Source organism: Cetorhinus maximus, chromosome 23 (assembly GCF_964194155.1).
Source record: "Cetorhinus maximus chromosome 23, sCetMax3.hap1.1, whole genome shotgun sequence".
Taxonomy (NCBI): Eukaryota; Metazoa; Chordata; class Chondrichthyes; order Lamniformes; family Cetorhinidae; genus Cetorhinus; species Cetorhinus maximus.
In genome coordinates, this window is record NC_135901.1 from 21678464 (window position 1) to 21696369 (window position 17906).

Consider the following 17906-nt stretch of genomic DNA (forward strand, 5'->3'; position numbering starts at 1 on the left):
AACGAGGGGCGGGGATTTTACGTCTTGACTGGAGCTTCGCGCATGCGCGGCACCGAGCAATCCCTGGTGCTGAATCCGAATGAGAAACAACAGGAGAGCAGGAGATGAATGGAGCGGTTTAGGCGGGGAGGATTCATACATATACTATGCAGGCGTGAAACTCCGAAAATCAAGGTATTAGGTTTGCATCAACGGGCCGCCATTGTTGGAGGGGGCAATATGCAGCGGAGAGCATGCGCGATCGCCATCTTTATCGGGGCAAGTCCAGATGAGCGCATGCGCAGTCATCCTGGACTCGGAAGTGGGAATGTTGTGATTTTTTTGTTCTGGACTGACAGTGAAGGACTTTGTAAAGTCCTTTTACAGGCAGCTTTGCTGACTAGAAACGAAAACTAAGCATCACCTCAATATCTGACAAGAGTCAACCGATTCATCAGGGCCTGAACGTCATCAGACATTGAACATGGAAGCAAAGAGCCCTGTTCAAAGTGGGGAGAAACAGTTCATGTGTTCCGAGTGTGGACGAGGTTTTACCCGATCATCAGACGTTTCAAAACACGTGCACAATCACACTGGGGAGAAGCCTTGGAAATGTGGGGACTGTGGAAAGGGATTTAATTACCCATCAGAGCTGGAAATTCATTGGCGTATTCACACTGGGGAAAGGCCGTTCACCTGCTTGGTGTGTGGGAAAGGAGTCACTCAGTCATCCCAACTTCTGAGACATCAGCGAGTTCACTCTGGAGAAAGGCCTTTCACCTGTACTCAATGTGGGAAGCGATTTCATGCTTTTTAGCATCTTTTGTCAGACTCTCGTGTTCACACCGATGAGGGATTGTTCAAATGTTCTGACTGTGAGAAGAGATTTAAAAACACAAGGGATCTGCTGAAACTCCAAAGCATTCACACTGGGGAGAGGCCTTTCACATGCTCCGTGTGTGAGAAGCGATTTGATCTATCATCCATCCTGCTGAGACACCAGCGAACTCACAAGTGACTGTAGGGATTAGGTGCTGCTGTTATTTCTGCTGCATTCTCACAGTTGGGGTTTGTTGCAGCAGATTTTAATAACTGGGCTGAAGTTTAATACAAATACATTTAATCTGCATGTTGTATAAAGTAAAGTGGGAAGGGTCATTTTCTAAAAAGCTTACTTTCAGTAATGGAGGCTACCATGAATGTGGTGAATACCAGTAAAACAATTAGGAAATGAAAGTAATGTTTGTGTCTGGACTTTGTTTTTGGATTACTGTGGGTCAGAGCAGGATGTGTGAGGGCAGTTCAGGGTCAGATACTGAAATACTGCACCCCACAGAAACATCACAAACTTCCTTTCCTGGTGCATCTCAGGGTCAGATACCTGCACCTCAAGGGGACATCACAAATTTCTCCTTTCCGGGACAGCTCAGGGTTGGATACTGAACATCCTGCCCCACAGTGACATCCCAAACTGGCCCCACTCTGAGATAATCATTGTTGGAGGGACAGCAGCCAGCACATAGGAACAAGATGAGGCCATTCAGTCCCACAAGTCTGCTCCCCCATTCAATTAGATCATAGTTGATCTGCACCTCAACTCCATTTTCCCATCTTCGATCCATTTTCTTTGAGATCTTTATTTAACAAGAATCTATCGATTCCCAATTGAAAATTTCAATTGATCCCCGGCCTTTTGTGGAGATTGGTCCAGATTTGCATCACCGTTTATGTGAACAAGTTGTTTCTGATTTCACTGCACGGATTATGTATCAAACAATGACTCAATGTCTAAAACAGGCACCATGGACACAAATCCAGTTACCCTGAGAGAATACATGCTGCTGGACAGGGGTCACTGAACTGAATTCTGACCACAGAAAGTTCACTCGAGCAAAACCAGGCTGAACATGAAGATAAGGCAGAAACACAAGCAGATGTGATAGTGGACAATTAACCATAAATCAAACTGAATTAGAATGAACATTGGAGGAGCTTGATTAGATTGATAATGCAGAATCAGTCATAAATGAGACAATTTCTTTATGGATAATGGAAAATACTGGACAAAGATAGGAATAATTTCATTCTGAGAGGATGAGGAGAGGCTTGGTAGAGGATAGCTAGGTTTCTTCAGCTACTGTAGTTCATCATTCTCACAAGGAAGGAGGCGTATAGATTATCTAAGTACCACTATTAAGTTGCAAAATTAAAATCAATACTTTTTTTGGAGTGGACATACAAAGGAGATCTGTCAGTTCGGTGGCAATCGTAACTTTTACGGTTATTAGTAAAGAATAACTTCACATTCCTATCTCTGAGTCAGAAACCGCATTGCAGACAGTCCTGGTGAGTGGAGACGGCTCTCCAGCTCATTCTGGGTTGATGTCAGGCAGGATCAGTGTGTCCGGCGGGTCTGACTGTCCACTCCCATTGTGAGAGTTGTGGGAACTCATCAAACTCTCCCGGTTGAAGCCGGACCAACAGATCGGCTGGAATTAAATGGTTCCAGTCATAGAAGGAGCTTTAAACAGCCTGTGAATTCCTCCATTAATTCACACTGTTCTCCAAGGGATGTAATTTCCTGAAATAATCCCTGCTGTCTGTCCTGAATGAATCCATCTCAGTAACAAATGTTGAAATGTTTGCTCCACGTCCACAGGGTTTCATCTGTTTAAAGCCACAAACAGAAAGGTCCAGTTTTCTCCTGGATTTTGAGACAAATCAGTTTCCAAAATGATGCAGAGTTTCAGCCAATGAGAGAGATCCTGGCTCAGCTCTGCCCTTCATTCACTCCGATTGGGTGGAGGACAGCTGCACACGATCGGTCCTCCAGCCACACCGCCCCCTCTTCCTATTGGTGCGGAGCAGCCGTTAATCACACGCCGGGCATTGTGATTTGGAGCATGCGCAGTGCGGATGATGTCCATGGACAGATGCTTGTTTGTCTCATCTTCAGGCGGGAAGGAGGCGGATAAGCGGAGGCAGCGTTAGGGGCAGTGGGTGGGAGGGGAGGCTTCACAAACACCCAGTGGAGGCCTCAACGCCATAAACAAGAAGCTTCAGGTACTTCGGTTGCACCAATGGGGCGGTATCTTTCTCGGTGAAAGGCTCAGGTTAACGGCCGCCATCGTCATGGGGATGCGCATGCGCGGTCACCACTCTCCCTGTCAGCAGGAATGTCAGAGACAGAGTGTGAAAAAGGCACAGAAACAGCCCCTTCGGCCCATCGTGTCCGTGCCGGTCATCAAGCACCCATCTATTTTCCAGCACCTGGCCTGCAGCCCTGTCTGATATGGCGTTTCAAGTGCTCATCTAAATATTTCTTAAATGTTATGAGGTTTTCTGCCTTTACCACCCCCCTCAGACCGAGTTCCAGATTCCAACCACCCTCTGGGTAAAAATAATGTTTTTTCAAATCCCCTCTAAACCTCCTGCCCCTTACCTTAAAACTATGCCCCCTGGTTATTGACACCTCCGCTAAAGGGAAAAGTTTCTATGCCCCTCATAATTTTGTATACCAATGTTGTGAATTTCTATCTCTGACTGACAGGGATAGATTTTAGAAACTCCTTTTACAATTGGTAAGGAGAGGGGTTTGAGACAAAAAACTCAAACCAAACATAACATTAAGTCTCGATTAATCAGAACCTGAATATCATTGGCCTTTGAGTTTAAGCATTGAGTTCCAGGTCATCACCACTCACTGTGTAAAAAAAGCTCTTACTCTCATTCCCCCTGTATCTCTTGCTCGAAATCTTCAATTTGTGTTCATAATCTTTTTACAATCAGATAATGGGAACAGTTTTTCTTTATGTGCCTTATCTAAACCTTTTATAAGCTTGTACACCTCCACCAACTCTCCTCAATCTCCTTTACTCCAAGGAGAACAACCCCAGTTCTCCAGCCGAACATTGCAACTAAAATGCCTCATCCCTCGAACCTCTGCACCCTCTCAAGGACACTCACATCCTTCATAATGTGTGGTGATCACTGGTTTGCACAGACCCAGATGTTCTGTGTTCGTGTCTGTGATGTCATCACACACTGACAATTGCTCAGTGACATCACCCCGCTCCCCGAGTATTTCCTCAACTGGGAGATTTTTCTCTGTGACTCCAGTGCTTCTGATATCTTTCCAGCTGCAGGCTCCAGCAGGAGATTTTAAAATTGAAAACAGTGGAATTGTTACAGAGGGGAGTATTATGTAAAAGAGCATCCATTTACAATTTAGAGCATTTAATGCTCTGCCCTGTTGTCTGTGAAATGTTCCATGGCTCTGGGGCTGGTGTGACACCTTCACTGTAGATCTGAATCCATATCCATCCATTGCTGTTTTTCACCTCTGCCTTCGCTGATCACCTCTCCGCTGTTGTCTAACTAATGGGTATATTTTAGTTATGTTTAGTATTTTACTGTTACTTTCACTGACCATGTAAAAATGCATTTTCCACGGCCGTCCTTCCCTCAACCATGTGCTGCTGGCTTACCAGTTTTATCTTTCCACAGTATCTTTCAGTCAGGAATTGTTTTTCCTATGCTATGGTCAATTTCTCTTTCACTTCTGAGCTATAATGACCATCAAATTCTGCACCATTTTTATTCCCCATAATTCATTAACACACTGAAACTTTAACTCTGTTTCTTTCTCCACAGATATTGCCTGACCTGCTGAGTACTTCCAGCATTTTCTCATTTTATTTTGCTATTATTTTATTGCAGACGGCACTCAGATTTCAAAAACACAGGCAGACCAGTTAAGCGCCGGTTTGTAGCAGTGTGGCTGTTACAGAAGTCCCTGGCCTTCGGTACAGGTCTTTTTAATAGAATCAGAATATGATAACAAAAAACAGGAGGCCCTTTAGTCGATCGTGTCCATTCTGGTTCTCTGCAGCACCAAATCAGTTAGTCCCACTCCCCTGCCCATTGCTCATGGTCCAGCAATTGTGTTTTTCTCTTCGGGTGATTATCCAGTTCTCTTTTGAAAACCTTTTTTTGCATCAGTTTGAGCTGGAGGAGAAGTTGCTGGGTTTAACACCAAGGACTTTGGAACCCAGTCAGACCCAGAAATTTCCAATGTGAAATTGTCAAGGGAGATAGATTTCAGGAGAGATAAGGTTGTTGAATGTCCAGACAATGTAAAAGAGTATTGTTTTAGGAAAAAGTATTTCTGTAGATGCTTTCAATCTACTTTACATATACACATTTTAAAAATTTATTCTTGGGATTAGGTGTCATTAACAAGACCAGCAGCAGATATCACCCATCCCCAGTTACCCGTGGAGAATATGATGTTTGACCTTCTAGAACCGCTGCAGTCCGTGTGGTGAAGGTGCTCCCATGATGCAGTTAGATAAGGAGTTACAGGTTATTCACCCAGTGATGAGGAAGAACAGTGATATATGTCCAAGTTGACAACAACAATGTGTATTTATATAGTGCCTTTATGTACTAGAATATTCCAAGGCATTTCACAGAAATGTTTCAAAGCAACATTTGACACCGAGACACATCGGGAAATGTTAGGGCAGGTGACCAGACTGTGGCAAAATAGGTAGAATCATCTTAAAGGAAGAAAGCAAGGTCGAGAAGCAAAGAGGTTTAGAGAGGAAATTCCTCAGTCTTGGAAGCTGAAGGTGTTGGAACAGTTAAAATCAAGAATGTTCAGAAGGTTGGAATTAGATGCGTGCAGATATCTCGGAGGGTTGTGAGGTGGAAGGAGATCACAGAGATGGGGAACAACCAGGGAGGAATTTGAAAATAAGGCTAAAATTTTTAAAATGTAGGTGCTTCTTAAACAGGAACCTTCGTCGGTCAGTGAGCACAGGGGTGATGGGTGAACAAGACTTGTTGCGAGTAAGCACACGGGCAGCAGATTACAGGGAGGTTGAATGTAGGAGATTGGCCACCCCGGAGTGTGTTCGGATAGTTAAGTCTAGAGGTAACAAAGGAATGGATGAGAGTTTCAGCAGCAGATGAGCTGAGACTCGGGTGGAGTCAGGCGATGTTACTGAGGTGGAAATAGATGGTGTTGATGATAACACTGAAATCTGATTGTAAACTCATCTCGGGGTCAGATATTACATAAAAATCATGAATAGTCTGGTTCAGCCTCAGACAGTTTCTAGGGAGAGGGATGGAGTCGATGACTAGGGAGTGGAGTTTACCACAGGGACTGAAGACAATGGCTTCAGTCTCCCAATATTTAAATGGAGGAAATTTCTGCTCATCCAGGACTGGATGTTAGGCAAGTCAGGATGTTGCGTGACTTGGAGGGGAACTTGGAGTTGATGGTGTTCACATGCACCTGCTACCCTGGTCCTTCCAAGTGCTGGAGGTTGAGAGGGTTTGGGAGTTTCTGTCAAAGTTATGGTTGAGTTGGTCTCTCATTTACTACCTGCCTCTCCCACTTCTCTCTCTCTCTCTCCTCCCATAGTGTTCAGAATCTTGTGTAAGCCTAGACCGGGTGGCAGGTTCCCTTCCCTGCAGGACATTAGTGAACCAGTTGGGTTTTTATGACAATCGAGCAGTTTTCATGGTCACTTGTTCCTAGTTCCGGCTGCACAAATTACCAGATTCATTCAGCTCAGTTTCACAACCTGTCTTTGGTACGTGTGGGTTCTCTCACTCCCCTTTTTCTGTTTTAAATCAATTGCATAGGAGATTAGAAGGAGAGGATTTGCAGTTCAGAAACTCAAACTAACCATCACATCAGGATCTGAATGAGTCGCCCAATTCATCAGGACCTGAATATCATCAGCCTTTGAACATGGAACCAAAAAGCACCATTCACTCTGGGGAAAAACCATGGAAATGTGGGGACTATGAGAATGGATTCAATTACCCATCTGAGCTGGAAATTGACCAGCGAATTAACACTGAGGAGAGGCCGTTCACCTGCTCTGAGTGCGGGAAGGGATTCACAAAGTCAAACTACCTGATAAAACACCAGCGAGTTCACACTGGGAAGAGGCCGTTCACCTGCTCCGAGTGTGGGAAAGGATTCATTAATTCATCTGATCTGCTGACACACCGAAGAGTTCACACTGGAGAGAGGCCGTTCATCTGTCCCAAGTGTGGGAAGGGATTCGCTCAGTCATCCACCCTGCTTATACACCAGCGAGGTCACACTGGGGAGAGACCATTCACCTGCTCTGTGTGTGGGAAGGGATTCACTTGTTCATCAAACCTGATGAGACACCAGCAAATTCACACCGACAAGAAACCTTTCAAATGCACAGACTGTGAGAAGTGCTATAAAAGTATTGAGGAACTGATGTCCCATCAACGTTTTCACACTGACGAGAGACCATTCAGGTGCTCTCACTGTGGGGCTGGGTTCAGGCAAACATGTGAACTCACTGTACACCAGCGAATTCACACTGGGGAGAGACCGTTCCTCTGCTCCGAGTGTGGGAAGGGATTCACTCAGTCATCCAACCTGCTGCGGCATCAGCGAGTTCACACTGATGAGAGACCTTTTAAATGCCCAGACTGCAGAAAGTGCTATAAAAGTTCTGGGGAACTGATGCGCCATCAACGTGTTCACACTGATGTGAGACCATTCAGGTGCTTTCAATGTGGCACTGGGTTCAGGCAATCATCTCAGCTCACTATACACCAGCAAGTTCACACTGGAGCGAGACCATTCATCTGTTCCATGTGTGGAAAGGGATTCGCTCAGTCATCCCACCTGCAGAAACACCAGCGAGTTCACTGTGTGGAGTGACCATTTATCTGCTTCGTGTGTGGGAAGAGATTCACTTGGTCATCCACCCTGATGAGTCACCAGCGAGTTCACAAACAATTACAGTGACTGGATTTTGCTGTTAATCACGTCCGTGAACCATGTTCATTGCTGTCTATTTTTACTGACGTTGATAAACTCCTGCCTAGTTATCATGGTTAGTTTTCTGGATAAAAGTCAAATAAATTAGCTTTGCATTAAACACAGTGTGTTGAATCTTCTTAATATCTCTAACACATTAGTTCCTTTTGAAGTTCTCTCCCGTCTCCTCCATCCTCACCTCCCAACAACAAGTGTGAGGAGCTCATGGAGCTTCTTTGTCACAAAGATTGAGACAATCTGATCAGCTGCCTATGCTGCTTCCCTCCTTTTCACTAGCCTACAGGGAAAAACTGTATCTAAAGTTCTTCCTTCTCCGAGCCCTGAACTTGCATCTTTCTCCAATTTCTCTCCTACCTTCCTCAAAGTTCATCTTGTCCATGAGACCTGCCTTCTGCTCCCTTGACCCTATTCTCACTAAACTGCTGACCATCCAACTTCCCTCAACAATGGGGTCCTCCATTTATTAATGGAGACATGAAGTACAAAAGCAAGGAAGTCACGCTGAATCTTTATAAATCACTTTTTAATCCTCAGCTCAAATATTGTGTTTAGTTCTGAGAGCCGCACTTCAGGAAAGATGTCAAGGCCTTGGAGAGAGTACATGGAAAATTGACCAGAATAGTATCAGGGATGAGGGGTTTCCGTTATGTGGAGAGACTGGACAATCTGGGATGGTTCTCTTTAGAGCAGAGAAGGCTAAGGAGTGATTTCAATAGAGGTGTGAGCATTTTTGAAGAATTTTCATCAAATAGGGAGAAATTGTTTCCAAATCTCCACAGATTTAAAATAATTGGCAAAAAATCCAGGATGGAGATGAGGAGAGATTATTTTACTCTGAGTTCTGATGATCTAGAACACATTGTCTGAATGACTGGTGGAAGCAGATCCAATAGTAACTTTCAAAAGTGATTTGGAGTTTTACTTCATAAGGAAAGATTTTTCAGGGCTCGGGAGAAAGATCAGGGGAGTGGGACAGAATGTCAACATTTTCAGAGAGATAGTACAGACAAAATGAGCTGAATGGCCACCTTGTGAGCTCTATGATTCGATCGTAAGGTGTTTATTATGAATCATCATCCTGTTATAGAATCATAGGGTCTCATCAGAGTACAGCACAGAAGGAGGCCACTTGGTTCATCGAATCTGCACTGGCTCTTTCAAAGAGCAATCTGGTTCATCCCACTTCCCCCACTCTTTCCCCATATCCCTGGACGAGGATTCAGTTGATCATCTGGCCTGTCAAGACACAAGCCCAGTCACATTGGGGAGAAACCATGTTAATGTGGGGACAGTGGAAAGGGATTAAATTACTCATTTGAGTTGGAAATTCATCAGCAGAAACATACCAGGGAGAGGCTGTTCACCTGCTCCATGTGTAGGAAGGGATTCGCTCAGTCATTCAGCTTTCAAACACACCAGCAAGTTCATACTGGAGGGAGAGGGGGTTTAAATGCTTAGAATGTGACAAAAGTTTTTAAAGCCCGTTCCTGTTTTTATTGGTGGATGTGGCCTAATGGACTACTTTCTGAGGCCCAATTGCTGCTGCAGAAAAAGCTCGTGTAAAGGTCAGTGTTCATTTTTTCTGAAAAGCTGATTTCTTCAATAACAGGATCATAATGTATTAATAATCAGGATTGTAATATATTAATAGTCAGGATAATATATTAACAATCAAGATCATAATATATTAATAAACAGAATCATGTATTAATAAGATCATAATACATTAATAATCAGGAAAATATATTCATAATCAGCATCATAGTGTATTAATAACCAGGATACTGTTACATTAATAATCAGAATCCTGTTGCATCAATAAAGAGGATCCTATTACATTAATAATCAAGATTCCATTACATTAATAGTCTGGTGCCTATTTCATCAACAATCAGGACCTTATTGTATAAATAATCATCCTACGAGATTAATAATCAGGATTCTATTACATTAGTAATCAGGATCTAATTACATTTAATTACACAGTTCCATTTGCATTAATCATTAGCTGCCTATTGGTTCAATTATTAGGAAATTATTGCAATTATCAGGATGCTAATGCATTAATAATCAGAATTATTTCAATTAATAATCAGAGTCCTATGGCATCAATAATCAGATCCTATTACGTTAAAGTAATTTTCCAACTGTGTCCTTAATCAGGATCCTATAAGATGAATAACCAGGAGGCTATTATATTAATAATCAGAGCCCAAGTACATCAAAAATCCCTCCAACCCCACTCAACAGCTCTTGTACCCTCAAATTTTCAGTCTGGGGTCACACAAAATCTGAGGCATTAAAATGGGGTCACACTGGGCAAACATCTGGGAAGCACTGATTTAAACAACCTCTTTCTGGACTTAAATGCACTTATCTCATGACTCATCTCACTATCAATGTCACATCTCCTTGTTCTATCTCCCTGATAGAAGTTATTATTATTTGTGGTTATCAGGTGTCATTGTGGGCTTACCCTTGTTCTGCTATTATCACATTCTGCTTTCTTACCTTAATGCTACTATCAGCACCTTTTTTAGCCCTTACCACTACCATTAACACTCTCTTTGTCCTATCATGACATCTTTGTCAATCTCTCCTTTACCCCCACCTATCGCTGGCCTTCTATCCAGTTTCACCTGCTCCACCCCCCTTAAACAGTATAAATTTCATCACATTTCTACTTCTCTCCAGCTCTGAAGAAGGGCCATATGGACTCTAAACGTTAACTCTGTTTCTCTCGCTATAGATGCTGCTAGGCCTGCTGAGTTTTTCCAGAATTTTCTGATTTTGTTTCAGATTTCCAGCATTGCAGTATTTTGCTTCCAATCTCAAAGACAACCTCTTTTAGTTTGGGTGGGGGTGGTGGTGGTGAGTGCTCAATCACGTTTGGAGGGGTTAAATGATATGTGTTTTCTATTGCATTACATTTTCTATTACAATCACATAAAAATCTGGAACTTGGATGGGAATATGGATTGGTGTTCGATGAGAAGATCTGGCTCAGTGTATTACTGCAGGAAGTCTAAAAACTAGAGTCACGGTATTTCAGAGCTGATTCCTGTGCTGGCAGCAATCCCATTGCTAACTGTTGATAAGGCTCCAGTGGTGCTGTAGGATGATGCACACAAGGAATTTGTGAACTATCTGAGGGCCATAGTGAGGGAAGAGGAAGGGATCTGGAAAGCTGCAGACTCTTCATGTTGTTCCAGGAGAAGTGGGGTCTGGTTGTGTAGATGTCAGGTTTTACACAGCACATGGTCAGCCTGTGGTTTCACCCGAGATGAAGAATCTCTGAATGAAGAATCTCTCTCTCTCTCTCTTTCACCATGGACACGCAAACACCCACACAAACAGAGGCACACAGGGAAACTTCCTGTCCATTTGGGTGGACACCAACCAACCTGACTAACATTGGGGATAAAGTATTGGTGCCTGTAAGGGCCACAATGTTTGAGAAATTCAAGGAAACATTACCCTCCAAAGACTACAAGCAGTTTTGCCCATGCAATTCCACCTCTTTCTCTGAACCTTAAATCTATACTGAACAACATTTGGCACAGAGGCAACAACAAAACATTAACGTTGTGCAATCTATTGCCACCCTGGGTTATCAGCCCCATTTAGAGATAGTGTACAATACAGGGCATAATCCTGGGATAATTACAGCCACTAACTTTCCTCTTGTAATTACAGAAGATGCAAATTCTTTTATATTGATGGTCCAGTTGATGAAGAGAATTCTAAGGCGGGTTACAATGAGAAAGAGTATAATGTTGTTTTGACTCTGTAGTCCAATATTTCCCTGACTTTAATCATTGCTGCTCCAATGTCATAGGACATATATTGCATAATATCTAAAAGGAGCCATAAATATTGCACAACTTCACAATTTACAACATTACTCCTGATGTTCATGTGTTCCCTAGCTTTCTTTTCCATTAGTTTCATTTACAGATCTATAAGCGATGGACTTGCTGCCATTCGAACAAAACTGTTTTCACCACTAAGGCTCCGCTCTTATTTAATAGTCTTCATGACATCATCGCACCAGGACTGGATGACATTATAAGAGTCCATTGTTTCTTAATGATCCACATCGATAGCAACAGGAAATATTATTATACCTGAGCACATTATCTAGGCTGACACTCCAGTGTGACATTGAGGGACTGCTGCACTGAGAGAGACAGTGACCTTCAGACGGAACTTGTGGAGGCTCTGGCCACAATCTTGTAATTCTCGTTTTTCTAGTAGTGGTGCCAAAGGACTGACAGGTTGCAAATGTTACACCCCTGTTCAAAAACACAGCAATTACAGCCAATCAGCTTAACATCAGTGGTGGGGCAATGATGAAGCTAATAATCCGGGTTAAATTCAATTGCCACTTGGAAAAGTATGGATTAATAAATGGAAACCAATATGAATTTGTTAAAAGCAAATTGTATTTGACTAACTTCATCAAGCAAGAGTGTATAAAGTACTGGAGTTGATGCCTTGGTGGATAAAATGGTGGCTAGTACAGTACCACACAATAGACTTGTCAGCAAAGTTGAAACCCATAAGATTAAAAGGGTAGTGGCTGCCTGTATATTAAATTGGTTCAGGGACAGAAAGCAGAAATGTTTGTTTTTCAGGATGGAGGGAAGTTTTCAGCAGTGTGACCCCAGCGTTCAGTGTTGGCACTACTGCTCTCTTTAATATATATCAATGAAGTGGACTTGGGTACACAGGGCCGAATTTCAAAATTTGCATGTGTTTCAAAACTCAGAAATATAAGAAACGGTGAGGAGGATAATAAACTTCAGGAGGACAGGGAGAAACTGGTGAAAATGGCAGACACATAACGGATTAAATGCATACACCATACTGCTTGGCACATCTTACATTCTTACCAACTTTGGGAACATTGTCTGAATGGTCAGGATGGTGAGGCATGAAGCAGATGGGAAATGGATTTAGAAACAGTATAAAGAAGAAATTAATAGGGAAAATACAAGCAACAAGTGCCCATGGAAATAAAAATGAGATTGACCGAATGCAAAAGCATTAGAAACAAAACTAGAAGACAGAAAACAGTAGTTACTTAAGATTATTGGAATTAATTTGCCTGGGAAACCATCAGCCATAAGACATTTGACTGAATTAAATGTGTGTGATGTAACAATCATGAAATACACAAATAATTCCAGTGTATGTTATATTGCTAACAGGTCAACGCAGGCTTGGATCATACAGAGCCAGAGGATCTGCGGTTTCACAACCATCAGTGTGTTATACAATATAAGAGACCATTTTTCAGAGCCACTGATTTGTGTCAGTAATATCTGTGCATTCCTGTTTTGATTATATGGAAATTACAGCTGTGTTTTGGGACTAAATTGGACACTCGAGCATACAAATGTCAGCAATCATCCATTTTAATGTGAGGACAGTTAACATTCCTGTGAAGGGCTTTGGGATGTTTTTATACTGTTAATCTGCTATAAAAATGCAAGTCATTGACTATGGGAAGAGAGTGAACTCCCTGTCAGAGCTGCAAACTCATGATACAGTCACACCACAGATTGACCGCTCAGCAGCTGAATGTGGAAAGAGATGAACTTGGTCATCCCATTTACTGACAAAGCAGCACAGTCACATCAGAGAGAGGCTGTTGACATATTTCACGAAAGTGAGGGCATTTTGTTATTTTTCCAACTGTTCACACTGCAGTTTAAAGGTTCAAAGGGTTTCATGCATGATCAGCACATTTTTACTGTAGAGAGTCTTTTTAAATGTTCCTTTTGATAGGAAAAGACTCACTTGTTCATCGCACCTGCTGAGATACTAGTGAGCTCACATGTGAGTTCAACAGGGGATGGATTCTACAATTATTTCTACTGTTTTGTGACTCTTAATTCCTGACCAATTCCAATTCCCCTTCTCTGGAAGTGGATAATGGCCCATGCATTTGGGTTCCTCTATAACCTGTTTTCTAATTTTATTTTTGGTTCTTTAGTCCCAGTCTGCACCTGGTAACAGCAAAGAAATCATGAAAACCATGTCTTATCGACAATGGCGGGGTATTTCCCCAGCATCCCTCGTGGCGGAGAATGTCCCCCATCCAGACCACAGGAGCCCATTGCGCAAGTGCAGGACAGCATAGTGTTTGGAGCATGCGCAATGGGAGTGATAGCGAAGGGAACTTACCTGCATTGCTTCCAATCTCCACCCCTCCATCATTTTCACATGGTCCCTCTCTGACACTTCCCTTCCCTTCCTTGACATCTCTGTCTCAATTTCTAGTGATAGACTGTCCACCAATATCCATTACAAGCCTACCGACTCCCAAGGCTACCTCGACTACAGCTCCTCACACCCCGCTTCCTGTAAGGACTCCATCCCATTCTCTCAGTTTCTTCGACTCCGTTGCATCTGTTCTGATGATGCTACCTTCAAAAACAGTTCCTCTGACATGTCCTCCTTTTTTCTTAACCGGGGTTTTCCACCTACGGTCATTGACAGGGCCCTCAACCGTGTCCGGCCCATCTCCCGCGCATCCGTCCTCACGCCATCTCCTCCCTCCCAGAAACATGATAGGGTCCCCCTTGTCCTCACTTATCACCCCACCAGCCTCCGCATTCAAAGGATCATCCTCCGCCATTTCCGCCAACTCCAGCATGATGCCACCACCAAACACATCTTCCCTTCACCCCCCCTGGCGGCATTCCGTAGGGATCGTTCCCTCCGGGACACCCTGGTCCACTCCTCTATCACCCCCTACTCCTCAACCCCCACCTACGGCAACTCCCCATGCAAACGCAAAAGATGCAACACCTGCCCCTTCACTTCCTCTCTCCTCACCGTCCAAGGGCCCAAACACTCCTTTCAAGTGAAGCAGCCTTTCACTTGCATTTCCCCCAACTTAGGCTACTGCATTCGTTGCTCCTAACGCGGTCTCCTCTACATTGGAGAGATCAAACGCAAACTGGGTGACAGTTTTGCAGAACACCTGCCCTCTGTCCGCAAGAAAGACCCAAACCTCCCTGTCGCTTGCCATTTTAACACGCCACCCTGCTCTCTTGCCCACATGTCTGTCCTTGGCTTGCTGCATTGTTCCAGTGAAGCCCAACGCAAACTGGAGGAACAGCAGCTCATCTTCCGACTAGGCACTTTACAGCCTTCCGGACTGAATATTGAATTCAACAACTTTAGATCTTGAACTCCCTCCTCCATCCCCACCCCGTTTCCGTTTCTTCCCCCTTCCTTTTGTTTTTTCCAATAATTCATATAGATTTTTCTTTTCCCACCTATTTCCATTATTTTTAAATCTATAACTGCAATACCCTGTCAGTCTTTCCACCCCACCCCTACTAGAGCTGCACCTTGAGTGTCCTGCCATCCATTCTTAATTAGCACATTCTCTTAGATAATATCACCACCTTCAACACCTCTTTGTTCCTTTTGTCTGTGACATCTTTTGATTATCTGCTCCTATCACTGCTTGCTTGTCCCCACAACCGCCCCACCCTCAACTTCTCTCTCTCCCCCCCCCCCCCCCCCCCTTAAACCAGCTTATATTTCACCTCTCTCCTAACTATACTCAGTTCTGTTGAAGGGTCATGTGGACTCGAAACGTCGACTCTTTTCTTCTCCGCCGATGCTGCCAGACCTGCTGAGTTTTTCCAGGTAATTCTGTTTTTGTGCTACCTGCATGTCGTCTCTGCAGCCAATAAGATAGCTGCGTGTCGGAGGGAGCGATGAGCGCAGTGAGCGGATGGAAAGGCTCCGTGAACACCCAGTGAAAGCGTCAAACACCGAATAAGAAGCTCCCAGCCCAGTCTGGGGTTTCCTGGAGCCGCTGAGCTTCCTGTGGTCACAGGCCCGGGTTAACGGCCGCCATCTTGAGCGGGGTCAATGTGCAGCAGCGCGCATGCGCGGTCATCCCTGTCCCTGTCAGCAGGAGGAGGGAATGTTGTGAATTTCTATCCTGGGCTGAGAGGGATGGGGTTTGAAAACTCCTTTTACGGGGTGGGGGTTAGGAGGGGAGAATTTGCCAACGGAAATTTAAAGCCAAGCAACACATCAGGACTGATAGAATCATTCGATTCATCAGGACCTGGATATTATTGGCCTTTGAGTGTAAGCATTGAGTTCCAAGTCATTACCATTCACTGTGTAAAATTTCTTCCTCACAATCCCCCTGGAGATCTTAAATCTGTTTCCCCAAATCATTTTGTGATCTGCTAATGGGAACAGCTTTTCTTTATCTACCTTATTTAAATCTATTATAAATTTGTCCACCTCTATCAAATCTCCCTTCAATCTCCTTTGCTCCAAGGAGAACAACCCGTTTCTCCAACCTAACATTGCAATTATAATCCCTCATCACTGGAACCATTCTGGTAAATCTCCTCTGGGCCCTCTCAAGGACCATCACATCCTTCATAATGTGTGGTGATCATTGGTTTGCACAGACCCAGATGTTCTGTGTTCGTGTCTGTGATGTCATCACACACCGACAATTGCGCGGTGACATCACCCCGCTCCCCGGGTATTTCCACAACTGGGAGATTTTTCTCTGTGACTCCAGTGCTTCTGATATCTTTCCATCTGCAGGTTCCAACAGGAAATTTTAAAATTGAAAACAGTGAAATTGTTTCAGAAGTGAGTCACTCACCATCCTGACTTGAAAATATATCGTCATCCCTTCACTGTTGCTAGGTCAAAATCCTGGAATTCCCTTCCAAACAGCACTGTGATGTACCTACACCACATGGACTGCAGTGGTTCAAGAAGGCAGCTCACCATCACCTTCTCAAAGGCAATTAGGGATGGGCAATAAATATTGGCCCAGCCAGTGAAGCCCACATTCTATGAATGAATAAAAAAGTGAGTATTTTTGATCATTCATCTAAAATTTAGAGCTTTTAATGCTATGCTCTGTTACCTGTGAGAGGTTCCATGGCTCTGGAGCTGGTGTGGCTCCTTTACTGTGGATCTGAAACCATGTCCATCCATTGCTCTGATTCACCTCTGCCCTTTCTGATCATCTCTCTGCCATTGTCTAATTTCCACTGTCTCTAATAATGGGTGTATTTTAGTTATGTTTAGTATATTTTACTGTTACTTCTGCTGACCATGTCTAAATGAGGTTTCTGCTACTGCCCAACCCCCAACCATGTGTTGCTGGCTTCCCAGCTTTATCTTGCCACAGTATCTATCATGGTCAGGAATTGTTTTTCCTGCACTATAGCCCGTTTCTCTTCTGTTTTTGAGCTTCTATTGACCATTAAATTCTGCACCATTTTTAATACCTGTAGTTCATTTTGCAGACTGAAATGTTAACTCTGATTCTCTCTCCACAGATGTTGCCTGACCTGCTGAGTTTTTCCAGCATTTTCTCTTTGTATCTTAGATTTCCAGCACTGCAGAATTTGCTATTATTTTATTGCAGGCGTTGCTCATAGAACCGAGTCTAGAAACACAGGCGGACCAATTAAGAGCCGGTTTGTAGCAGGGTCGACAGTGGCTGCAGAAGTTAGTCCCTGGCCTCCAGTGTAGGCCCATTTTCATTGAGTTATAGAATCATCGAGTGATTGCAATACAGAAGGAGGCTATTTAGCTTGTCGTCCCGTGCTGGTTGTCTGTGAGAGCAACTCAGTTCGTCCCACTCCCCTGCCTTTCCCTCATAGTCCAGCGATTGTGACTTTTGCTCCAGGCGTTTATCCAGTTTCCTTTTGAAAGCCTTTGATGCATCAGTTTGAGCTGGAGGGGCGATGGAGGAGAAGCTGCTGAGTTTAACCCCAAGGACCCAGCAATTTCTGATGTGAAATTGTCGAGGGAGGTAGATTCCAGGAGAGGTCAGGTTGCAAAAAGATATTGTTCCAGAACAAGTATTTCTGTGGATGCTTTTAATGTATTTTACATATGCATATTTTTAAAATGTATTCTTGGATTTGGGAGTCACTAACAAGACCAGCAGCAGATATTACCCATCCCCAGTTACCTGTGGAGAAGATTATGTTTGACCTTCTTGAACCGCTGCAGTCCGTGTGGTGAAGGTACTCCCACAATGCTGTTAGATAAGGAGCTACAG

General features: G+C 43.7%; 4 protein-coding genes and 1 pseudogene across 6 annotated transcripts in view; 4 read left to right on the forward strand and 1 right to left on the reverse strand.

Annotated features, from left to right (window-relative positions):
• The window catches only part of LOC144696919 (uncharacterized), a 141611-nt pseudogene that overhangs the window by 119663 nt on the left and 4042 nt on the right, over positions 1 to 17906 (forward strand). The window lies entirely within an intron of this gene.
• LOC144697102 (uncharacterized) overlaps positions 1 to 17906 on the forward strand; it is a 377962-nt gene that overhangs the window by 60252 nt on the left and 299804 nt on the right. The gene's annotated exons all lie outside the window — the stretch shown is intronic.
• The window catches only part of LOC144697340 (uncharacterized), a 316254-nt gene that overhangs the window by 18118 nt on the left and 280230 nt on the right, over positions 1 to 17906 (reverse strand). The gene's annotated exons all lie outside the window — the stretch shown is intronic.
• Positions 30 to 1206, forward strand: LOC144697619 (uncharacterized). Its single transcript, XM_078569651.1, has 2 exons — positions 30 to 174; positions 367 to 1206. Exon 2 carries the CDS (start codon positions 464 to 466, stop codon positions 794 to 796), a length of 333 nt encoding a protein of 110 aa, XP_078425777.1. The 5' UTR covers positions 30 to 174; positions 367 to 463; the 3' UTR covers positions 797 to 1206.
• Positions 2872 to 7925, forward strand: LOC144697057 (uncharacterized). Of its 2 annotated transcripts, none has more exons than XM_078568845.1 (2): positions 2872 to 3042; positions 6413 to 7925. In XM_078568845.1, exon 2 carries the CDS (start codon positions 6746 to 6748, stop codon positions 7703 to 7705), a length of 960 nt encoding a protein of 319 aa, XP_078424971.1. In that variant the 5' UTR covers positions 2872 to 3042; positions 6413 to 6745; the 3' UTR covers positions 7706 to 7925. The 2 variants fall into 2 exon arrangements, with proteins under 2 accessions (XP_078424971.1, XP_078424970.1); XM_078568844.1 differs by having other exon boundaries at positions 6637 to 7925.